A 25,574-nucleotide genomic window follows, 5' to 3' on the forward strand; every position below is an offset into this window, starting at 1 on the left:
GTTGTGGTACCGTACAACCCCTTGCTCCGGGTCCCTAGATTAGCGTGCAGCCTGTGCGAAGAAGTTAGGGAGGTTTGGAACATGTGAAACTAAAGCTTGTGCTGCAGAACCCAGGCTCAATTCCTGCCCCTGCCCGTTTCGATCTAGACAAGCATCGTACCGGCGTGCATTCATGTGTCACTACTGCGTGGTGCATGGTAAGGACCAGAGGCTCGCAGTGGTATTGTACTAGTTAAATCTCTCATCTGCAGCGTAAAGCAGTGTCGCCACACCTCAAAGGCTTATTAGACCTTGCGCTGTCTAAGCTTAAACGTCTAATTTGCTTCTTTTTTTTTTTGCTTCAAGAAGCAAGGCCACTGTGGATGTGTATCACCTGTTCTGTTGTATTGATTTTGGTGCTGGGAATCGCCAGTTTTCTTTTTGGCTTTCTGTGGCAACATTGTGAGTGTTGCAGCATATAATGGCAAGTTCTGATGCAGCCAGGGAAATATGCCTCGCTGACAATGACTTTTATTTAGACAAACAAGGAAACAAATACATAGTAGAAATAGCATAAAATGCCCTCCTTTCCCACACAAAAAAAACATGCATGCTATAAAAATGAGATGAAAGGACATCGGTCTTTCTTCATTCATGTTCGCAGTACTGTTCACTAATTTTTAATTTATTTTAAGTCATTCTCTGCCAGTGTGGGTAAATTTCATTAATATTTAAACATTGACATTACAACCTGGAGTGAAAAAAAAAAAGTATTAGAAGGGAATGAACTACAGAAACTGGTAAGAAAAGAATGTTGTTGCAGCTTGTTTCCATGCAATGCAGGCAGAAAATCCTGTTTCTGGAAGAGTATAGTAGTGTTCCAAATTAACGCTGACTTTACTTCTTGAGGGAGGGAACGCCATTTTAATTGATCACTAGTGCTCAGTTTCTCAATACAAAAGTAACTAAAAATGTTTAATTGTTTCAGATAGCAGTTGACAATTCCACATATTTTAGAGTTTTCGTCCAGAAGTCTTCACTACTGGGCCATAGTTGAACTAGTCGACGTAGAACACATGCCAACATTAAGCCTTCACTTTGCTTTCACAGCCTGCGTTCCATACTGTCAAGACTGTCATTCTTGTCACGTGACAAATGAGTTTGTTCGGAGCATGCCCTTTGAACCACATCTTGAAATATGGTGTCCACCTTTGCCAACACAAGATATAGACGACCTGCATTCTCGCTTCTTGACTAAGTCGTCCGTGTTTGTCAGGAGGTACGATAAAATTGACCTGCCACCCACTACAACCAGGTAAACCTAAGATTATTAAGCACTGAACAGTGACCCCCTGGTTTGAGAACCCGTTCCCACTGCTGGCACAAAGCACACAAAATGGGGGCACTCACTTGTACCCTTTCCATTGTGGTACCCCAAAGTACAATCACGAGAGAGCACAAAAACGGCGGAGAATGGCACGCCATACCGTCCGTGGCACCCAACAAATGCCCGAAGAGTTTCCAGAAGTGGCAGACGACACAATGCAAGAAAATTACCGCCTTGCTTGTAAACCTTCGCAATCATCCATACCAAAAGGGCAACTTCGATGGAGAATGGCGGAGCGCCAGACACTACGGTGTCTGCCTTCATGCAACTCGCAAGACGGAGGAGGAACATCTAAAAAATGTTTTGGTACCTGGAACGCATTTTTGACCGATGTGTTTAGCAGCCGACCTCAAACGAGGTCCCTTGACCCGACGACGTCGTAGAAGCGTTGCGCTGCCGTCTGCCGTAATCCCGGCAGTGGCAGACAGACGTTCTAACGCAGGTCCCTTCTTAGCTTCGCAGTCTGCGGACGTTTCGACAGCCACAAGCTGGGATGCCGCGACGACGGCAATACTTCTGTTTGCCCACGCCTCTCGCCGGAACGTCTATGGCCAACCGCCGGGACCGCGACGTACGACCACACAAACGCCGTCCCCTGTGATGTCGTTTGTCGCCGCTTCAAAACGAATGCTGAACGCACAGTTAAAGACTCATTCCGGGCACCTTGGCGACGCACCCTTGGCTCACTCGTGACACCCCACCACATCAGTGACGCAAGAGCACCTTGTGTCTCTTGTAGCTCCGCTTGTGCACAAAGTCCCTTCCGCACGTCCGGCACACGAACGGCTCCACGCGCATGTGGATCCTCTGGTGGATGTTGAGGTCCCCCTTCTGCGCGAAGCCCTTCCCGCACGTGGAGCACACAAAGGGCCGCTCCCCAGTGTGGGTCCTCTCATGACAGGCGAAGCGGGTCCTGTCGTTGGTGGAGTAGGGGCAGAAGGGGCACCGGTGCTTGCCTTCCTCGCGGAGGCGTGGCACCCGCCCCCTGCGGCCCGCTGGGAGCTCGGGTGCGAGCCGCAGCGGACCGGCGTAGCCTTCGGTGCGGAAGGGGCGGTTCGCCGGATGGAAGAACACGCCGTATGGCTCTGTCGGAGAAAAACGGGCACGAAATCCGCTCGTTAGGGCTTTCCATCGAGGATTTCTCATAGCTTGTTTACTGTAGGCGTTTTTTGTTTACTCGTCTCCGGCGACGTAGTTCACACGTCCGGTACGTGACGCGAAAAATTCGAGACACTACAAGTTACAACCCGGAACAACCCCGAAAAAATGTAAAAGCAAAGCAAGGACTGACAACCGTCAGAAAAACGGAAACACCTGCCAGTTATGCGGCAAGGGCAAAACAATGTTTTCCCCCGTACTGGAAGTTCCACGGTTCAAGATGGTGACGACTACACGGAAAATGTGCGTGGTCGGCAGCAGCGAGAACAGCAGGGCATGTCTTCATAATGCCCGGCCTCCGAGTGCTCCATGCTCCGTGCCTCCTCGTAAGAGAGCCAAGCCTTTTACGAGGAGAGTTTTTCTTGCCACACTTCGTACACGGATGAATGGTTACGGTTTATTGCAAGAACTGCAGTAAGTCGTGCAATGTCTGTATAGCAGTTGGCTTTTGCGGCCAAAAATGGCAGCCCCTTTTCAAAATGACCACGTGGCACATATCACGTACGAGCGCTGATTTTCAGTACAGACGGACTGTGTGCTTGCTGCTGATAAACATCTTATGCTGTTTTCTTGAAGCCTGGAGGTCGAAAGCCGAACCAGGACGGACAACTTCTGGCTTTAAGATTGCTTTGAGCCTTACACTTAGTCCAACGTCTGCTGAACTGATAAATAGTACAACAGCGTATCGCAAAAGATACCTTTACACTATTCAGTAATACAGATTTTAAATTCCCTGGACCAACCTACCGATTTCTAGCATTGTCGCACCTGGGACACAAAAAGCTACTGCTCTGGGTAAAATATATGAGGCAAATCTATGTGTTCTTCAGACAATGCCGGACACCAATAACGGAAGGGTACCAAGCTGAAAAAGGCTTTATAGATGCCAACAAGGACGTACTACAAAGTTTACTATTTCAGTAAGCATTTGGGGCACAGAAGAAAGTTTCAGGACTTCTCTCATGACCTCAATTGAGGAACAGATTCCGCAAAACCACAACACAATTTGAAAACGATCGATTGGATGGCCACGCCACGCAGTATAAACGCTCTGTGAGCTTCCCCTGTGTGCTTCCACCAGCGTAACGACGAACGACCGGCAAGCAATCCATTGGGGGTCAGGAAAGCCTGGAAGATTAAGCAAAAGTTAGCATAAATTAATCAGAGTTTGCAAGCATTAAAAAAAGTTTGATGAGGAGCAGGCTCGCGCAAGTTCAGAAATCCTCTTTACGTTTGTGCATGCACGGAAGGATCGGTGGCCGAGTGCATTACCACATTGCAGCTCGAAGCATGTGTAGCGAAAGCTCGCACTGCAGAACCCGGTAATCCTGTGTTCAATCCCCACCCGTCTCTTTAGAACTGGATGAGCATTGTACCGGCGTGCAGTCATATATCGTTACTGTGGGATGCATGTTAAAGACTCCAGGCTAGCGGTGGTACTGCATTGGCTAAATTACTCGTATACAGTGGTCACGCAAGATCCACTGGGGCTGACTAACTTCCCGCCGTATAAACATACACACGAAACATTTTCCATGCTTGTAAGAGTGACCTAATGTTACGCATAAAGTCAGCAGAGAGACCCGTGAACATTATCTGTTGCATGTGGCTGATAAAAAAAGTGTACACTTAATTACTCCCAAGTATGACACATCCTAAAATTGAACAGCATTCAGGAACACTGACAAGAGTTCTCACGGTGAAGACACATTCCAAGTAGTTGACACTGCCTCTCTGAATAAAACAAGCAGTCAAACTCGGAATGGTGCTAGAAATGTGATCTCTTACGCGTCGCTTGAGTGTTAAACTGAACATAAAATATTAAATATTTTACTGCTTTTCGTGAACTTATTCCACTTGTGCAGTCCTTGGGTATAACTAAAAGTTGTAAAACAAAATAATCACCCGAACGGTATTTGGCTAAATGCCATGCAAAGTGTCCTCATTGCAGGGATATTATAACAAACAGCAGTCAGTATGAAACGTTCGAACATTCAGCACAAACGAAAATTCAGTCTCATTCGGGCTTGCGACGGAGCAAATTACAGCTCAATAAATCTGACATAAGCTAGCATGGACGCCGTTTCACAGAAAGAATGTTCAAGCTGAACACATGATGGTTCACCGCAGGAAAATAGCAGAGAAGGCGGACGCGAATTCCTGCAAGTTATTTCGCTTGTCACCAATCACCACCGAATGTAGGAAAGAACGCGCACAGAACATCACACATTTGTCTACACAGCATCCACAACACAACTATACAATGCCGGAACAACAAACGCCCACCACGGCGATCGCCATGACTAGATTGGAATGGATTCTTTCTTCCTCCTGTAGAGAATCCTCGGAAAACAAACTTACTTCGTGCTGCTTCGGTTTTTAGAAGGTGGACAATCCAACCAAAAGTTTAATTTGTTACGTTACGTGTATCGTGGTGCTACGGAGGATCTCTTAAGTAACAGTTAAAATTTGTTGAAATATTGTTGGTCTCTTCTATGGCGAATCCCGGGAATACAGAAGTTGTGGCCACAAATTAGCCAAAGACAGTATAAATCCACTCCAGCAATGGCGGTTCACATCAAGGAGTTCCCCGAATTAAGAGGATCGAAAAGACTTGTATGCGTGTGCACGTAACCAAGTTGTGTTTTCGTGTGCCGCCAGCAAAACCCGGCAGGCATGCCGAAAGGAGAGCACCGGCACTGGCCGGGTTGTCGAGCCGGAACCGGTCTTCGTTCAGTGTGCCCAAAGATGAAGCTCGCCGAGATCTGTGGAAGAATCGTCTTCGCCGCAGTGAAAAGCCCCTAGACGACAAATGTGTGGTGTGTGAGCTTCTCCTCGAGTAGTGCTGCATTCTCCGGGATTACGCTCACGTCGTGGATAGAAAAGAGATGAGGATTCCGCGTGGAGTGCCGAAAGCGTTTTGCTAAACATGCTGGGAAAGTGGTGTATGCACTGTCAAGTGCGCTCGACGGATATGGAGGGTGGAAAGGGAAACTTCGAAGACTCATCTCCTGGTCATGGCAGTGGCGTCTTTCCCAATGCTCCCTCTCGTTTCAAGCAAGCCAGCCCAGGAATCACCTTGTTACTTGTGAATTGGTCATAGGTATTTTGAATCCATGTATGTACGGATATCTAGACCTTTTGCCGATTTACTCAAGCATCGAAGGGAATGCTGGAAATGTAGCTACATGCACTGCATGTGCACGCGCAGCGGTAACTGTGTGGAAGCAAAATTCTAAAATGTCACTTCGCACTTGCATTTCTCTAATGCCTTATTTTGGTTATATTCTTCAAATCTTTTATAGGGGGAGGGGCAACGCTTGCGGCGTGTGTACAGTGCTAATCACACTTGTCTATAACGCGCGAGCGAGCGGCTTTCTCCGGGGAGCGCTAGACTGGCGGCATTCGCGAAAACTAAGCTAGTCACGTGGCGCAACATGGAACGGCCCGCTCGAGGGGTGTCCCGCCCACTCTATCAGCTTGATAAGCGATAAAAGTAAAGTGCTTTATGATTTATTTTTGTTTTTTTGATGACGACATTGTTGATACGCCTTCATGCTTTAGTGTGTTTATTGTTTGAGCAATGATGTTTGTAAAAAGCGTGCGAGCAGCCTTCTACGTTCGCCGCCAGCTGATAGAGTGGGCAGGACACCCCTCGAGCGGGCCGTTCCATGTTGCGCCACGTGACTAGCTTAGTTTCCGCGAATGCCCCCAGTCTAGCGCTCCCCGGAGAAAGCCGCACGCTCGCGCATTATAGACAAGTGTGATTAGCACTGTACCTACGTTCCCAGCATTCTCTCTGGCGCTTGGGCAATTTAACAAAAGGTCTGCAACGAGGTGGCCTTTTTACGAGACGCCAACTTATTTTCCAGGAACGCCGTTGTCCACTTCGTTGCGACCTATGCCAGTCCTCCCTTGCGAGGGTCTCCCGTCTGAAGCGGCGATACGCATCTCTGCTTCGAGCCACTTCGCTCGTGGCACCCTCCGTCCGATCTGCAAGCGGAGGCTCGTAAAGGACGTTCTGGTCGTCCCATGCAGTCCTTTCTTGTACACACTAGTCAAGGTGCCTGGAACTCGTCTTCGACTGGCGCGTTCGGCGTCCCATCTCAGTCGTGCGTTGAAAGTAATCCCAAAACGGCGACAAACGACGTCACAAAAGCGGGAGTGTCAGATTCCCGGTGCTTGGTCTTACAGGTGCCGTTGAAAAGCATGAGCGAACGCGAGTGTGGCTATCGTCGTGGCATCCCAACTCCCGGCTGCTGAAACTAGCATGGACTGTGAAGCCGGAAATTTCCTTTAGCGGAAGAGGCGTCCGCCCCATCCACCCCTGCCGTTGCGTCACCACCGTTATCGCAGCCGGCGGAAACGGGACACTTCTACGACGTCGCCAGGCGGAAATCGCGGGACCACTTTTCAGGACGGGCTAAATACACCAGTTGGAGATGCATTCCAGGTAGCACAAAATCGCTTCTGACCTGTTGCTGTTGCTTTCTTCAGCTACCGCAGGCGGTCTACCACACTGCCGCTTTGCCTCGGCGGCTCTGTAAGCGGCAGCAATGATACCTCGCCGCTGCAGTGGCGGCAACGGCGTGGCGGCAGGCATCGGCTATGCTAGCACTGCATAACGCAAAACTTTGCTGAACTGATTGCAAAAATAATCGCTGGTTCACCGATCAACTTCGCTGAACTGAAGTATTTGCTATTCCGCTATTCGTTTAGCTGAAACTTTTTTGCATAGAGTGCATAGTAAAGCGCCGGGGATTTTTTTAAGAGTTTGTTGTTCTGAAATATTTGTTAAACCAACGTTTGCTGAAGTGAGAGTTTACTGTATTGTGTACAGCATAGGACAGCACATACAGTATATTCTATTGTACTGCATACAGTCGTATACAATGTGACTGGCCCACAAATGCCGCCACCCGATTCTGTGCACTAATTTGACAGAAAACGGGACTGATTGGGTGAATCCGAATTGAACTGATTGGGTGAATCTAAACCCAGCCAATCAAGACTGGCCTCAAGCCCAGTCAGTTGTAAAGAACTAGCTGCCTCAGCCCTTGTGCTCAATTTTTGTGTGCACAGCATAACAGATAAAGGCTTTTCAAAAGCTTGAAGCCTATGGGTGCCAAGGTGTAACACATCTTTGTTGATGTCTTATTTTCTTTCAGAATTCGTGGCACACTCTGATTTGCAAACCCCAGCAAAACTGTCACGACTGAAAATTTCATAGCAACTATCTATACAGTGTGGAATGCATTGAAGTTTCGTCAGAACATGTTATTGCACGTTTGATGCCAGCCATTTGTGCACCCCACTATTTATTGCCGGGAATGCGAAAGATCCAGAAGAAATATAATTTATTAACGTAGCAAATTAGGCTAGTTGGTAAATGTTGTAGATGAAGGGGGTAAACAGCTCAGTAAATGCATATGAAGAAAAAAAAACGGGACGCGGGTGTGTCCTATTGTGGGTGTGTTTTTTTGTTTCATTAGTGAGCTGTTTATCGTGGTTTATGTACCGGAAGATCTTGTAGCAAAATATCAGTATACACTATGAAGCTTCCTGAAGTAGCCATGCTTGCCTCTTGACAGACCTAGTTCACTGTTTGAGATTGCAGTGTGGCCACAAGGTTTATCATTGGTAACTGTCACATGTAAACATGGTACTTGTATCACACCACTATAGATGTATGTGAAAAAGTTAAAACTTCACAATCTTTCTAGGTTTATTTAGGAACAGCCGATGGGCAGCTCCCGCGCAAACTGCTCCACTCCTGTTATTCAATTACTTCTACAATGTTCACTGAGTCACATTTCAAGTAATGCTGCGTCATTTGCGCCAAAGTTCTTACCCTGCTACATCCTGCCACATTTCACCAAAATGATGGTAGTCTTTGCCAACGCTGAGCCAAAAGTTAATTTCATTTTATCAAAATGGAAACTAATAGTCAAGTTGTCACTACACTGCCAGATTGTTACGGTAAACTTGCTCCGATTTTCAACACTTGTGTATCACTCTTAATAATGTTCCATTTGATATGATATTCGTATTGAACACGATACAGTACTCGGAAGTTTCTGGATATTTTTAATTGCTTGTGGTTTGTTCTGGCGGTTTAATTAGCTCCGTTGAATGCGCTTCTCACTGTGCACTACAGAAAAGCTGTGCCCACGAAGTAAAATTAGTGATCTTGTGAATGGGGCTTTGCTTCTCAGTGCATCCTTGTGTTGAGGGGTAAAACACTCTTCTAGCGTAAAATGGTACACGACCGCACATTGTTTATTAAACAAAACGTAAAGGCTGGTGAATGCTGACTGACAACACATACAAGGCAGTAACATTTGAACAATAATATTGTAGTTAGTTTATATGATAGACTGCAACATTCTGACAAGCTGCACGCATAATTTGTCGCAATCTCTTTTCTTTTTTTTTTTGATGGATCACATTGATTAGGTATAGCTGGGCTGCTCCTTATGTTTAGTTAACACCTCTAAATAAGCCCCCAACTGTTAAATTGACTTAGCAGTGGAAGGAATAAAAGCTTGGGAATACCATTAATAAGTATATACTAACTATATTTTTTTCTTGGCATATTTTTTCTCCACATGCTGACTTTTCACCATCCTAAATCTTCACATGTAAGACGCCACTAATGTTAAAAACTAAATTATCTTTGATATTTAATTACATGATTTGCAGTAGATGCTAAGATGATGTTGCCAGCCTTTGATATTTAATTACATGATTTTCAGTAGATGCTAAGATGATATTGCACAGAAATAAAAACGTAAATTCAAAGCAGTTTTTTTTTTTATTAATATTATTTGGACAGTTCAAAGCATGAATCTTGAAGTAATATTTGCAGTGGATTAAAGAGTGCTTGTGCCCCAACAGATTTTTTTTGCTGCTCCAAAATGAACTTTTGGCTGCTCCAAAATGGCTCGAACCAATCACATTACTGCAAGTCTGATAGAGCTAGTTGTTGAACATGTGTGAACCTTGAGTCCTATGCTGCACGGCGGGACAAAGTGGATCCAAGGAACCGCTTGGTCCCGCCGTGTAGCATAGGGCTCAGATCTCTCAGGAAAATATTGAACTTTGCTTTATTTTTTCAGGACTTCTTGACTTCTGCTGGCTTCCTGGACATTTCTATATGTAGGTAGAGAAATGCCGATGTGTGCATATCAGACTTGAAGGAGTTCAACTGCTCACGCCTTGAGTTATGTTGCCTCCGACATTTACTTTTAGGTTCCCATGTTTTCTTTTAGCCTTTTTGAAACAAACTGTCATTTTTCAAATTGATCCATTATCCTTTGTCAGCAGTACTTTTCCTTGGCAGCTACAATTTAGTTGTACCTTGTCTTGAAATTATAATGAATTTAATCTATCATTTGTATTGCTCCCTTTGTCTGCACTGTGTGTTTGGCATATCAACATTGAAAGAGTTTGTTGCAATCATGTTGAATAAACTTGAGACGGGCATAAATGAACATGAAAGTCGAAGGAACAGAAAGGGACGGGACCACGTCTCAATATTGAGACGTCGTCCTGTCCCTTTCTGTTCCTTCAACTTTTATATTCATTTCTGCCCCAGTCTCAGGTTTATTCAACATGGTTAACATTCACCAGCTCACCTGCACCCTTACTATTTTATCTTTGTTGCAATGCAAGCAGTGAGTGACTGCTATGCTTCAACCGAAGACAATGAAAAAAAAAAATAACGGACACACTGCAGCTGAATTTGAGACGGTGTGTTTCTAAGTTCATATTCGGTTTCCCTCTCTTGGGTTGAAGTATGGAGCACATATCAAAATTGCTTCCTTTTATTTTTGCTTCTATAATTATGAGGGAGGCAGATGTTATCTTGAGCCATGTGTTTAAAAGAAAAGCGGTGTTCCTGTCTACCTTTGTGCTCACCCCTTATATGTGCTTGAGCTCTTCACATTAGTCTTTATTGTTTTCGGTACACATTGTACCTGCAGCATCGATCTATTTTTAAATTGGATGTGTTTTGCTGGCTTAAACTATTGCACAGGTTGTCCCAGTTTGATTCACTTTTGTAACTGATGGTGCTTTCCCATATCTGTCATTTTATGAATGCATACGTCTGTACACAGATCATGTTCCGGTGAGACTCGGTTATTTGTTGCTGTTGAGCAAAGATAGTTTCTGGTTACTTGCATGTGCTAGAAGCTTTCTAAAGATAAAAATTGTGCTTCAATCAATGGCAAATCTAATGGGAAACAAAATTCTTGCAATTGCTTTAGATTGCTCTACAAAAAAAAATAAAAAAATTACTAACTTGGAATATTTTAGTCATAACATGTAGCATAAATATATTATTGAAGCGAGACAATATTGAGGTTCATATTTGTGAGGCATGGTAGCAGTACAGCGGAAAGCCTCGACTAGAAAGGTTAGGAAAAGAATTATTTGGAGCACTTATGACTGTTTTAGATTTGCAGTGTTGTTGTGCTTTTGTTTTTTACTGCAAAAGAGCTGCTTATTGCCAAACGCGCTCGGTCTTTGCCCAAATGTCGGCCGCCGATTTCCTAGTAAAAATTTTAGTCTAGCTTTTAACTTTTGAATTAAATGACAGCCAGCTCCCAAGCTTTGGTATCTGGTCCAGGCCGCTAGCACTACGTTTGGGCAGACTTGGCATTTGGTGATACTTAGTTTATTTTTTGAGGTCAAGAAACGTTTTCGGGGACACTTTGTACCATATGCCTGTTATCTTGAGGAGCCTGTCATTTATTTGCTGTCATTAGAAAAGTGTTTCGCCTTGCCTGCTACCTATGTCACCGTGAAACTTGGCTCCAGAAGTTTCTTCCGCTTGTTTGTAGCATGGCAATGAAGAGGCTTGAGATTTGTTCGGTGGGCATGGGTTCAAAAAGTGCTCGAGTACCTGGAAGCACAATTGCAAGCAGCTCGAGAAAATGGACAACTTTTGAGATATGATTTCTGATACCACTTTTGCATATGAAATTTATCTCGGAATTTGTAAAGAATCTAGACATTGATTCTTGGGAATAGAACATCTAGGGAATCTATCTCTAGATGTTTGTTTGAAACCTTAATCTCCCTCAGAAATGTATCACTAAATAAATGATTACGCATATGCAAATAGTTGACTAAAACAAAAGAAAGAAGTTTGGCACGCAAGTATGTGGTGACCATTATTGGCGGAATGGCAAAAGTATGATTAAGTGTTCTTCTCTTGCCACTAATATTTTATCATAGGTGAGCATTTTACTTGAGGCTATCGTATGCACAGATATTGACATTTTATAGTTATCCATAGAAGTTATGCAAGAGAGCCACCTTCATACTTTTTCCTGGTGTTGGCCACAGGCATCAAAGCTATAACTTGCAACCTTACAAGTTCTTTTCTAATTTCAGCCCTGTTCTTTCACTTGATCTTGATAAACAGTGAAGAAATTAATGTTTTAAGCATTTTTTGTATATCTTGTCAACAAAAGGTCAAGTCCAACATTGGAACTCTCCAGCCATCTAGAATGTCACTCTAACTCTGTCAGTGACCGTGTTTACCATAAGGAGGTCATGCGTGGCTACAGCTAAAGTAGAATTTCTGCCTTATGTGAAGGTGACTGCTGCAATCACCCCACAGTAGTTAGTAAACCTGTCGTTTTATCTATATTGGATGACAGATATGTGTGGATCGAAGTACAGGCACGTATTGTCCGCTTTACGTTGCGGGTAATGACCGAGGTATTTCTTGCCCAGCGGAGCTTGGGACAGTGCTCGGCACGGCGGCAGATGGCGTCATCAGCTGCGTGACGTGTGCAGCCTTCTTCAGCTCCTGGAGCCTGCTGCAGGACCACAGGAGGCTGGTGCACAAACACGAGTGCAGCTACTGCCCGTACTCGAGCTATTGCAGGGTTCGGGTTGTCCTCCACGAACGTACGCACACGGGAGAGCGGCCCTTCCGCTGCCAGAGCTGTGGGAAGGCTTTTTCGCAGAAGAGCCAGCTCACGGTGCATCAGGCCATACACGCGGGGGTGAAGCGCTTCAAGTGCCACGTCTGTGGCAAGGAGTTCATCCACAAGAGGAGCTTCACGAGGCACCGCAGCGTGCACTTCAGTCGGATGCCCGCGGAATAGAGAGCTTGGACGTCTCAACGATGGTGCCTGGAGTATGCGTCTCTGACCAGTACATCTGGTGCGTCGCACAAGCATCGTGCTATCCTGGTGTCATTGCGGCAGTGGAGATGTGAGTGACAGACGCCCGTTTTGCCACAGGTCACCGTCCAGCTTAATGATCAACGAACACTTCAGCGGCCGGAAGTTGGACGCCGCAACGGCGGTGACGCTCACGTTTGCTCATACTTTTTGCCAAAACTTCGGCAACCAACTGCCGGAATCACGACGTAGCCATACAAGACACTTTGTAGTTTTAGAAAGCATTTCACATCTGTATTGAACGTCTTACGGTCTTAAAAGATGTTTTATTGAGGCCGGTTCGCACATTTGCATCAGTGTGTGCTCGAGTGCACTCTGTTCCCTTCTGAGTTCTTATGACAAGAGAATGCACAGGCATCATGGCGCCATCTGTCGGGTAGTCTTAGAACTCTTCACCTTGGGCTTAAAATAATTTTGACAATGCTATAAGCAACCATTTCTCATGTACAGGGCGTACCTCAAAGGCATCGTCGTTGACTTTGCGTCATACAAACGCGAACATCACATTTGTTTTTAGGTCATAGATTTTAGCCCTCAAACTTCTCAAAACCTTCGGTCTAGCTGTGCGCAGTTCCAGGGCTACTTGACAGACGGTGCCGGTGTGCCACCACCTTCTCCCGTGGCAAGCGGTCATGAGAGAACGCCGCTCACCCGAGCACACACGTGTGAAACAGCCTTTACCGTAGACAACATCCTCTGATTGCACGAGACGGCTTATAGCCGTAAAAAAGTTAGCAGCTGCACCAGACGTCTCGCGTGAGTAGCCATCTTGTACGAGGTTGCGGCCGTAAATACCAGTACATTCGGCACGCCTTGCAATATTTTAATTCTAATCATACATACCTGAAACTGGGCACGTGAATGTCATTTACCAAAGAAGTTTTATGTCTATTTTTTTTAAAACTCTGCTCAGAGCTGGTGAAAAATTAAAAAAATAAATTCCGAGGACACCTGAGCACTTCTCATGAGTTCTAAATGTGAAAGCATGAATGTCATTCTTTCGCTCCCTTAGTTCGTCTGCAGTATACTGGCGTGGACGGCCACGTTTCGCTACTGCTGAGGTTGCGGCCACCGCCGATATAGATGCCTCGGGCGCCGCCATGTTTATAGTGCCGAGAGGAGCAAGAGTGGCTGCAACCCTTCATCCCCTCCTGCAACACTGGACACGAGAGCGGAGGCCGAGCGCGCGCTTTCGTAAAGCGGCCACCAATGGCTATCTAGGAGCCGTTTTGCTCAGCCAATGGGAGAATGGGCATTTCTCTCACGTTTATTTGTGGTTACAGATGCCGCCGGCTCCGCTCCATGGGATAGTTAATGTTTTCGCATTAAAATAGCGAAAATGGTGGCCGTGTATTTTCTATGTCCTACCCTACACCGGATGTTCGTCGTCTGCGCGCTGGTTTGCGAGCTTGTTCCCATGCTGTCATCATTCATACATTTCGCTAAAATTATTACTTATTGCAATTATTCTGCTTGTCACCAGTCTCTACTGCGCGTTCTCGGCGTTTTTGCGTTCAGAAACTCATTCGCGCAAACCAGTAAGCAGACAATGAAGGGGCTGGTAAGACACAGGATATACGCAGCCGTCAGTTTTGCCTAAATTTTAATGTTTCGCCACCTCCGAGTTGAGCTCTAAAAAAAATTAGACATAAAACTTCTTATAAAACTTGTGTTTCCAATTGTTCATACAGTTTCAGGTATGTACATTTGGAATTCGAATTTTGAGAGGCATGCCAAATGTGCTAGTCTGTACGGCCGTGCCCTGTATAAACTACCCATAGGAGATGGATGGCTCTGAAAGCTTTCTTTTCTTTAGTATGATGTCTCAAAGAATGCTTGGGACACGACCTTGAAGATGTGTGGACATATGGGTTAGCCTTTTTTTTGGGTGGTTAATATAATTATAAATATGTGATGCAACTTTTTTTTTTCTGTAGTTGCTTATTCTTAAAATGGGCACCTTGTATTATAGGCATTCCTTGAAAAACCATAAAACTTTCAACTACGCTGGCCGTATACAAAAGCAAGTAAAACTTTATGAATGGCTGCCAATATAAACCTTGCACTGTCATCACAATCTTTTCCAAATCTTCACAGTGTATGTGGTGTTATCACATGGTATTGAACATATCTGTTGACTCATTTGTTTCTATGTCAGTATTATGTTGCGTCATACATAGAGGGTGCTGTGTATCATCCAATATAGGTATATAACCACATTGTCATCAGACTAAAAGGTTGTTTAGTGTCCAGCATCATTACCAGGCTGGCCGAGATTTGTCATCACCTGGTGCTATCTCAAATTTTTATTTTGATGATCTATGTAACACGCTTCAATGCCTGTGTTCAGGTAGCATGCCGATACAGTTGAATTTACCTGGCTATATGGAGCGTTGGAATAACTACTCTAAACACCCAAACCTATCAAGTTAAAGCTCGTGGCGGCTTACACTTTTGGCTGTCAAACATTACTTATTGATGCTAGTTGTTTGCGTGTTACAATGACCATGTCTTTCAAAGTCCACACTGCATGCTACGGGTAGTACAAAAAAGCAATCACCAGTTTTTTTTAATATCTTTTCTCTTAGAATTGAAAGGTTGTCATCAGAACTGCTAGGGTGATGTAAAAATCTATTCATTTGGGGCATTAATTTAAAGAGGCAAAATTTGGTGCCCGCCACACGCCTTTGAAGTAAAATGCAAAAAAGAGCTGATGTTGTGAATAGACTAAGTGTGCAGGCAAGCTGGTGGTAGCTAATCATGTTGTTCAACACCTGAGACTGGGATGCAGAAAAGAAAAAAAAAACTTTTAGTCGAAGGAACGTTCCCGTCCGTGTCTGTTCCTTCGACTAAAAGTTTTTTTCTTTTCTGCAGTCTCTGATGTTGTGTTTGGGCCGACTGTGTTGCACAGTGTGCATCTTGAAAAAGAAAAGCAACCTTGAGACATTTGACTTGTCTCAATGTTTTGTTTGCAGGTGCTCCGATTGTGCCATTCTTCGCGGAGTAAAAATTTACATGAAGCAAGAATTGAGAACAGAAAACAATGAGTCTCGAACTTTGCTGTCAAGGTACTGAAAAATTTTACGAAGAGCAGTACACCTTGACCTTCTTGAGGTTGAAAACTCCAGCCAGTGGAGTCAGAGTTCAAAGAGACAGTTCGTTCATCCCTGGATTGCCACAAATGGCCTTTGTTGAGAATGTAAGATGGCTGAACTTCCCTCTGGCAGTTGTGTCAGTTGAGGCATCACATCCTAATGAATGATGACATGGTTGTATGTTGTATCCTCCAAGAAGCATAGGTAAATTTTGAAAACATGGTTAAACTTCAATGTTGCACGAATAAGGCAGATTATGAAAAGTGTGCTAGATTAAAGCAACGAGCCAAGTTTTATTAATGCCAATGCATCAACTGTCCCATAGAGCGAAGCCGGCGTTGTCTGTAATCATCTGGAGCAGAAAAACGGCACCTACAAGAAGAATTCCCATTGTCTGCAGTGTGTCACGTCGGATGCTTCATCACAGAAGCTGGCCGGGCGCTAAAGGTCAAAGTGGACGTGCCTCAGAAATAAAACAAAGAAAAGCACAGCAACGCAGATGCATCGTCACGGAAGTCGTGGAACCAGAGGGGACGCCGTGCCTGTGCAGTGGGGGAGCGTTACGTCACTGCCGGTGCACCGTGTGAAAAAGGAAAACATGGCGCGCTGCTTGTAGGAATACGCTGCATGTAGGAATGCAAAAGCATTCCTACACGTAAGCAGTCTTAAGTGTCTCTGCCGAATTTTTATATTAACTTTATTTTGAATTAGTATTCAGACTATTAAATGGACAAAGCCAAATCATAGATTTCACTTTGTATTGTCACTTCTTTTGTGCGCTTGTTTCCTATGCGGAGAGCAAGTCGTCTGCTTCTTGCGCAGGAGTTGCGGTGACGTCAGAACGACGCCGAGCTCTGATTGGCTTTGATTGAAAACAATGCTGGATGCCTTAAGGTCTACCCACTATTTTTTTTTTTTTTTTTTTCAATCAGCCAATGAGAGCCTCGGTGTTTTAACATCATCGCAAGCTCTGTGCAAAAAGCAGACAAATTTGCACTTTATGTGGCTAGAGTTGTGTGACTACAAATTGGAAATGAGGCACCTTTTGTTTCCCCAATGAACAAACCTGCCGTAAGTACTTTTATTAAATGATCTGTAATATTTTATTGTAGCACTTTGTTGCTACTACCTTGCTAGTGGAAAGCGTGCTCAAATGCAAGCGATTGTTTGAGCGCTTCTTTGTGCCACTTCTCCGCAATGCGCCCTACGACACGGGGAAGCCAACGAGCACCTTTCAGGCACGCACGTATCGTGCGCTGGTCGTTTTGCTTCGATTTGTTCCATAGAGTTTCAGAGATTAATTACTAAACTCCCTCCCACTATGCGAGAATATATCGATGCAAACGTAAGGCCCGCTCGCACAAACCGTCCGGTCAACTTCAAACATTAACCAAAAATGTAAAAAAAAAAAAAAAAAAAAAAATTATGTTTATGGTTTGGCTCGAAACCGAAAATACAGGGTGCACCATCATAATCTAAAACCCAAAACAAAAATAAATAAAATGCGCGTCATGTTTTCGTTGTTGTTTTGGATTGGTTTTGGTTTGCATTAAGGGGTGTCCAAACAGGACACTACAAAACGCACGACTCCGACAAATCGTAAAAATTGAAGTGGACGCGCCCGCTTCAATTTTTACGATTTGTCGGAGTCGTACGTTTTGTAGTTTTGTAGTATCCAACAGTTTTGATTTGCACGATTTGCAGCTGCGTGCTCTAGCCAATCTTGCTGGCGTTCCGATCCAGATCCAACCCAATCCAAACAACCGTGGCACGCTCCGTTCTGTGTGTTTTCGTTCTGTCTCGATTACTGTTCTTCACTACGCGCTAATTCCAGTAATGCGTTCAATTTATAAATCAAACTACCGGGTGAAACAAGGAGACGGTAGGCTCTTTAAATGGACCGGAAAATTCGGTTTCTTAACCTATTGCGCTACGACTTTGTGCAGCGTTGCCCACAGATGGTGCATTTTTTTCGTAAAATTTGCAAAGAGCGAACTTACCTGAGGAAAAAGTAAAGAAAGAAAAAGGCTTAGCTCCTATGGAAACGCAGCGACGCCACCGGTCTGCAATCAACACGGCGCCGTTTCGCACGGTAGACAAGAGATGGCGCAAGCGGTCGCGACGCCAACTGCTGCCAACGAACGAGCAGACGACGCCGAGAACCGGCGTTTTTAGCAGACAAGGAACTGCAGTTGCTTGTTGTTACCGCGCCTGTTTTTGTTTCTGCAACTGTCGCCGTTTGCGGAACGCGCGCCGCTTTTGATTCGAAAAGATCGTCTGCTAAAAACGCTGGCTCTCGGCGCCGTATGCTCATTCGTTGGCGGCGTTCGTTGCGCCATCTCTTGTCTACCGTGCAAAACGGCGCCGTGTTGATTGCAGACCGGTGGCGTCGCTGCGTTTCCATAGGAACTAAGCCTTTTTCTTTCTTTACTTTTTCCTCAGGTAAGTTCGCTCTTTGCAAATTTTACAAAAAAAATGCACCATCTGTGGGCGACGCTGCACAAAGTCGTAGCGCGATAGGTTAAGAAACCGAATTTTCCGGTCGATTTAAAGAGCCTACCGTCTCCTTGTTTCACCCGGTACTTGCATCGCAGAAACTTTGGATCAGCCTCCTTTACTGGAGGTGCTCGAATGTTGTGCCGGCACGGACATGCAGCGTAAACACGCTTTGTCCATTTGACGCATCCCAAACTCCTGTTTTTCGAGCGCATATTCGTCATCTTCAGGTATTGTTCGGTGAGTCCTTGACGCGGCGTTGGGTAGAGCTCTACTTGAACCCACGTCTCTCTACGGACGCTAGCCACGTGAACTCCTCGTTTGTTTACCTACGGTTTCTTTATTCGGTCTGTGTCGCCAAGTCACCCCGATCACTTTCGCCGGTGAAGTCGGCGCGGTAAGTGAACGACCATTCTTCGTAGCTTCCTTTTCCTACGCTGTAATCTCGGCCGTTACCGGTCGACGCTTCCCAATGACAGGGCCGTGGGTCCGATCTTCCGACGTCGCCTTCGGTCACTGGCGCTGCGGCAGCGGTCGGATGGGACTCGTGTGCAATCAGGGAGGACACGAGTCCAATCCCAACGGTGGCGCGCAGCACTTGTGACCAGCCCGTGCCCTGCATGGCTCGGTAGGCGACGTAAAAAAAAAAAAAAACATCATTACAGCTGGATTTGTTACGCTGGCGGTGTTGGTTGACAGCTGAAAGGATGGAGAGAGAGAGAAGAGATAGGCAGTCAGAAAAAAAAGAAGAAAAAAGAACACTTCTGTCTCGCACACAGAGCGTTATGGAAGGTGAACACGGCATGGGCACTTTTCCAGGTTCTGCTCAGATCCGACAAGGCAGTGGTGTCGCGGTGCGGCATTTAACAGAAGCGCTTGGCATAGAGTACGGCCAGACTGGCACAGACATCCTGTGTATCGCAGCCAACCTTAGTTTCTAATCAATATCAGCTACCCGAGCACAGCACTGTACAAAGCATACAAAGCTACAGTCGGTGTGGAACTCTTTCACGCAAAACTTCGAAATTGAGACCACAGATCCCCTCCAGACACTCTTTCGTGCGCTGGCAAAAAATGCCGCGATCATCTCAATCTCAGTCAATCTTACTCGATCTCACCGGCGAGCGAAAAGCGATCTGTTAAGAAGAGGAGCGAAAACTACTTCTAATGTAGACCCGATCTATCACTGGCCGGGGTGAATGTCGTCCCATAGTGATTTTCCGGACCTTCGAACGCACAAGCGCTTCATAGAGGCCTATTCCAGCGCAGATAAACGAAAAATGGTGTGTTGCCGCCGTTGCCACGCAACACTTCGGGACATGCAATTTAACTCGAGCTCCGAGCAAGTTGTGCTGGTCGAATGACGTGAGGACACGTACAGGGAACGCTGGACGTGGGTAGGTTTTCGATTGTCAAGGTGCCGAAACTTTACTCTGGAGCGAGATGGAGAAACAGGGCTGCAGGAAGGCGCAGACGCAACCGAGATGCTGTGGGCAGATTTTACAAGGCCGGAGCGGGTAGTGTTTCACCATGTGACGTAAGGCGGATGCTGTGGTTGTTGGCGCTGCCATCCAGCTGCCAGGGCAGAGCGGTTTGACTCCCTTTAGGTGTCGCACGCTGACAGTCACAAAATCTTACTGCCTAAGTTATTGCCTTGGACAGGGGTGGCCAAGCTGCAGCTCGCGAGCCGCATGCGGCTCTTCGCGTGTTAAAGTTAGGGATGCCGTGAACCACTCTAGGTTTGAATTCGAAAGGTTTCGATATTTTCGACCCGCACTGATGTTCGATTTCGAAAAGTTTTGATATTTTCGACTGTAGGGAGGTTCGAATTCGAAAAATTCGCAACTTTCCAAAATCGTGGGGTTTCAAATTCGGAAAGCTTGAAGCATTCACGGTTTCTAAAAGATCGGGTTCGATTATTTCGAATATTTGTTTACTTGAGGTTCGATAAATTCGAAGATTTCGACCTTCCTTAATTTGAAATTCGAATGTTTCGAATTTTTTTGAATCTAAAATTCGAGAAATTCGAACGTTTCAATTTTTAAAGACATAAAGTTCGATAAATTCGAAATTCTCGCATTTCTTTCTACATAAAGTTCGAAAAGTGCGAAGGTTTCGATTCTCTTTTAAACCTAAAATCGAAAAAAAAAAAAAAAAAAAAAAAAAAAAAAAAAAAACTTTTGAAGGTTAGTTGATTTCTTTGAAGTTTAAGTGCACAAAGTTCGAAGTCCGGTTTTCATGTTCCGCCACAATTTCAGTTTCAAATAACGTTTTCACGCCTCACTGGTTTTCACGACATCAGGTTTAGAAAAGTTTGGGTGTGATATTTAGACTGCGCGAAGTTGGTCAGACAATTAAATGAGACGACGAGTGCCTCGGATGTGCTGGAATATTTGCCAGTGCAGTGACGTGTAATTGTGACCGCCAGCCCGGGGTGGTCATTAACGTGTATTAATAAGTAGTGATCCTACGAACGATACTCATCCAGTTCGAAACGGTTAGGGGCAGGCAGGTGGTTGAGGTTCGGAAAAACCTTGAAGTGATCTGGCAAACTGCCCCCCTACCCCCTTGCACGCTGGTAGTAATCCGATCGAATGCCGCCCGAGTGACGCTGGCATATAGTAAGTTTAGTTTGTACATGATGCAAAATCCTGAGGCTGGGAATGAAATTTGAAAGAAAAAAGTGTAAGAAGACAGAAAAAAGGGGACAGGACAGTGTCTCAAACTCAACTCAGCTGAAAACTCATCTCAGGACAACGTCTCAAACTCCTCAGCTGAGTTTGAGACGTTGTCCTCTCCCCTTTTTTCTTTCTTCTTACACTACTTCTTGAGAATTTCATTCCCAGTCTCGGGATTTTGCATCATGATCAACACACCAGCTCGCCTGCACCTTGACAATTTTTTTGTTTGTAATTGCTTTGGAGGTTTATTTTCTGGGGCGGAAGAAACGCCGAGCAAAAAGCACAGAAGCTGACGCAACTTGAGGTCGAGGGGCGTTCTACCATACCAATGACGTCGGAAGAGGAAAAACGGGGGGGGGGGGGAGGAGGAGGAGGAGGAGGAGGAGGAGGAGGAGGAGGGAGGGAGGGAGCTCCAGTCTCTCTCCCCCCCCCCCCCCCCCCCCCTCCCCGATATTTCGGACTGTTAAAGAAAACAATACGGGGAAAGAGGGCGTGGTCGAGCTTATTTTAATCTGAAATTATTTTCTTACTGCATAAAAGATCGCGTAGATGGTCATTGTTAAGGCCGGTTCTCACATGCAGCGAAGCGCTGATGTAACGCTGATGATTGATTGAAACGTTTATTATGTGAACCATACCCTGGCCTATTGGGCCTCATGTGGCATGGGGGAGGGGAAAGGGGGTTTAGCGATGACGATGGGTGTTTAGAAAATTTTATTTACAACAGTGGTGTCATGCCCATAACCAAACCAAAACCCGAGAACGCGCTATGTACAGTATATAGTCTTTCAAGCTTAGATGTACCTTCCAGTCCCGGAGGACCGGAGGTAGGAGCTGCTCAAGTGCCGTCAGGTACTTATCGTATGCCATGAGCAACAGTTTTGACGGTGCGATACAAAGCTGGTGAACGCTCCCGTCGGCATGTGCTTAGCACGAAGTTGTAGCGCTCCGCTGCATGTGTGAACAGGCCTTTAGAAACTCGTCAGGAGGCACTACTCGTCACATGCTCGGTGGCTCGAAAGTTCAAAGCACGGTGTGGTTTAAAGCTATGTCTTTTCGACCTAAATAACTAGGCCATTGGTAAAGAATATTCAATAAATAAACATAACAATAGATGCCAAAATAAAAAAAAACTGGAGAGAAAAAGAAAAAAAAATCTAACAAGAATCCGCCGGAAGTGTATTCTTGCATATTCAGAGGCCCAGAACTATGAAACAAGTTTCTCCTACCAATAGGATGACCACCCGTCGCGCGACTCGCGGGGCTGTCCCGCATTGAGGGCTCGTGTCTCGCGTCCCGCAAAAAATACCAAAATCTTCAAAATGTCCCGCATTTCACACTGTCGTAGCATTCGACTACGCAAATTATGGCGCTTCCGAAGCACGGGCCACGGGGTGGCACTGCAGTCACTGGTAAACGTGTGAATCTCGGTGGTATGCCATTTTCTATTCAAGCACTGCTGGAAGCGACTGTTGTTCTTGCAGGAGTGTGACACGTATGTGCTGTTGTGCCTCTACCTTTAATGGCAAAATATCGCGAGCGAAAATTTCTCGCCAAAAGGTGAAAAATAAACTGTTGTAATTATTTGCAAATCATTCATACTGTGTCATGCGAAAGGGTTGTTATGGAAAGTTTTTTTTTAGTGAAAACGGTCACACAAGCCAAAAAAACCTGCAACTCACAAGGGTCGTAAAAACAACAACATAAGGTTCTAATTTTGTGCAAGAGTGTATAAGAGTAAGTACCGACAGGAAACAATAAGTCGAGAAAGATTTACTGTTTCTTATTTCCCTTTCATGCATTGGGGTCTGCTGTAGTCGATTTATGTTTTCAACTTAGGCTCTCGTAATAAAATATTTATCATTAGAATGACAAAAAAATATATCACTGTGAGTGAAAATTATTCGAGCTTACTTGTCGCCACACAATTTTCAGGTGTGTAATATGCTTTTGGATTGCACAGAATATCGGGGTGTGCGTGATGGTGAATTTTTTTTATAGTTTGTTTCGTGAGTCATGAAGATACCATACTCTTACCCCATACCACGCCCCCCCCCCCCCCCCCCCCCCCCCCCCGTGGTCTGGGTGTCCCGCATTTCGCCTGCAGGAAGGTGGTCACCCTACCTACCAAAATGTGTACAGGCCAAAAGAAACACGTCCCAAAAACGTACAATGAGAAAAGAAAAAAAAAAAATGTTTTTAATGACGCGCTGAACTTGAACAATCTAAGAAATCTTCCCCCATGAGTTAATTTATTCCTCAACGTGAAAAAAAAAAAACAATAAATACTTTATTTTGTATTCTGCAGATGGTATGTACTGTCTCTGGTGTTAATTTAAATGCGATACCCCAAACAATGTGGGCGAGCAAAAATGACCAAGTTTAGGGCATAATTGTCCGTAGGTACATGTTTGGATATTTATTCGAAACTCGTCTTGAAGAACAATAATCATATCTTAAGACGACACTAACCTAGGCTATATATAGATCATTCTTAAAAAGTTTAACATCTCTACCATAAATAGCTTCGGCTATAGCGCGCTTCAAATATGGCACAAACGACAATTGACAAAAACCCGTCGTCCTCCCTCGCTCCTTCGAGAATCGATTTATCTAAAACCAAGCCTGCCAGACGATTGAAATAAACGGCATTGTCTTTCTCAGGGAATGCGGCACCCCATGTAAAATTGCGAGAAAAAAAAAAATTACGAATGTACCTCACTGCTTGAATCCAAATGAAACCGCCCGCCGGTCTTTCGAAGTTCGACGAACTTCGACCTTTTACCCTAAAAGGTCGAAGTTCGTCGAACTTTTGAGGAATCGAGAGTTCGACTATTTTCGAATTTTTTAGATTAATAAGTTCGAAAATTATTGAATTTCTTAGCGTAGGAAGTTCGAAAGTTCGAAAAGCTTCGAACTTTTTAGTGGAAGAAGTTCGGAAGTTCGAAAATCATGGTATTTTTAGTCTATCAAGTCCGAAAGTTCGACAAGAATCGAATTTTGCAGCGTAATAAGTTCGAAAATTCGAAAAGCGTCGAACTTCTTAGTTTAATAAGTTCGAAAATTCGACTTCCGTCGAATTTCTCGATATGGAAAGTTCGAAATCTTTCGAACCTTCCGAATCGCTTGACGCGATCATCGAAACTTCGATTCGAAAAAAGTTCGCGGCATCCCTAGTTAAAGTGCGGCTCGTGGCTCCCTCCCCTACTCCCCCCCCCCCCCCCCCCCCCCCTCCCCCGCCTCCCGCCGTTGCTCCCTCCCGGTCAAACGAGCACTTCCCTCGAAAGAGAAATGAAACGCGTTTTAAATCGAAAGACAGGTTGTGGTTTGCTAGTGCTGGTGCTACTGCTACCTTACCTACAGTTAGACTGCTTTTGACTCGGATAGATTGACACTAGTTCAAGTTTCGTTTATTGCCACTCACCCCCCCCCCCCGCAGCACTTGGAAGTTTCGTGATTTTGTTTGCAGCTCTTAGGCAGGGTCAGCCTGGCCTCCCCTGGCCTAGGATGAGATACCACACTATGTCTTAAAGGGTATTTATGCTCGCCGAGCTTTTTATTTGAACGGGACCTATAAGAGCCCAACTACCCAGAACACTTTTTGCGGCTCAAAATTAGTTTTCTTTCTGCCCGAAAACAGGCGGTCGAGTTCAGTCGCGCTCATTCTAGTTTTCATGGTCACGTGGCGTTCAGACTATGTGTAGCAAATATATTCAAAGTCGTGGCTCATCTAAATCACACATTCAGTATTAAAACTAGCAAAGAATATGAACCCTATTTTTTATGGTCTCCAAAAAGCTAAAAATGTGTGGATCGAAGGAAAGAAAATGTGTGCCGGTCGCAGGAAGTACATGAACACGTCATTCTCAATTCGGTGACGTACAGCAGGCTGGACGACGCGTTGTCAGCGCACGACAGAGTAACATTGCGACGGACGTGGGGCCACTACTTCGGAACTGTGGTTCGTGGTACCGGCCAATCGGCCCTCGAGAACAGAACAGCGAGAAGAAGGGCTGTAAGTGCGAAGCAATCGCACAACAAACGGTTCAAGCGGTGTCCTCAGTGTCGTCGTCTGCTTCACACACCCGAGAAGCTGAAGAACGGAAAAAACTTGAGTAGGGAGCAGCGAGTTGCCACTCCAGAGTTGGAATGATTCCGGAATGTAGATGGTTGAGCGTGTTGGTTATTAATTCACGATAAGGAAAGAGGGACATCTAAGACAAACATACAAGACAGGCTTTCGACTTTGAACAAAACGTTTGCTGGCTCGACTTCGCGACTTCGCCTCCTGAAGCTCGACGGGGGGCGTCGGGGAAATAGAGAGGGAGGATGGAGGGTGAGAGAAGCGCGAGCCCGCTCGCAGCTAAGCGTGCATAGCAGAAGGGGGGTCTGCTGAGTGTCAATCGAGTCGACACGTCGCCGTTACACGCAGCCCCGAGTGCGGGCGGAGCCCTCTTGGGGAAAGAAGGGAGGAGGGGGGGAAGGGCGACGGAGGAGAAGAAGATGTGCCGGCGGTGCTCTCTTGGGGAAGGAAGGGAAGGGGCGGGGGGGGGAGGCGCTGAGAAGAGAAGGAGAA

At 45.4% G+C, this 25,574-nt stretch overlaps 1 protein-coding gene and 1 long non-coding RNA gene across 2 annotated transcripts; one reads left to right on the top strand and one right to left on the bottom strand.

Annotated features, from left to right (window-relative positions):
* Positions 1-488: 488 nt before the first annotated feature.
* Positions 489-4,955, bottom strand: LOC121047654. The gene is made up of 2 exons (XR_005798640.2): positions 4,430-4,955; positions 489-3,652 (listed from the first exon to the last, which is right to left on the bottom strand). It is a non-coding gene; the product is annotated as an uncharacterized LOC121047654 (long non-coding RNA).
* A 134-nt stretch (positions 4,956-5,089) lies between these two features.
* LOC8053936 (zinc finger protein 2) lies at positions 5,090-14,480 on the top strand. The gene is made up of 4 exons (XM_040216301.3): positions 5,090-5,154; positions 6,833-6,977; positions 9,643-9,682; positions 12,272-14,480. The coding sequence occupies exons 1-4, from the start codon at positions 5,090-5,092 to the stop codon at positions 12,646-12,648; spliced, it is 627 nt and encodes a 208-aa protein (XP_040072235.2). The 3' UTR covers positions 12,649-14,480.
* Positions 14,481-25,574: the final 11,094 nt, after the last annotated feature.

The sequence above is a fragment of the Ixodes scapularis genome, unplaced genomic scaffold (genome assembly GCF_016920785.2).
Source record: "Ixodes scapularis isolate PalLabHiFi unplaced genomic scaffold, ASM1692078v2 PGA_scaffold4__175_contigs__length_147842914, whole genome shotgun sequence".
Classification (NCBI taxonomy): Eukaryota; Metazoa; Arthropoda; class Arachnida; order Ixodida; family Ixodidae; genus Ixodes; species Ixodes scapularis.

What these genes read in the sequence shown, in the direction of transcription:
- LOC8053936 (XM_040216301.3), top strand. Translation starts at nt 5,090, where the DNA reads ATGGCGGTTCACATCAAGGAGTTCCCCGAATTAAGAGGATCGAAAAGA. An exon ending in CAGTTGGAGATGCATTCCAG is followed by an intron (nt 6,978 to 9,642) that starts GTAGCACAAAAT and finishes TTATTTTTTCAG; the next exon opens with GACTTCTTGACTTCTGCTGG. An exon ending in CTTCCTGGACATTTCTATAT is followed by an intron (nt 9,683 to 12,271) that starts GTAGGTAGAGAA and finishes TTTCTTGCCCAG; the next exon opens with CGGAGCTTGGGACAGTGCTC.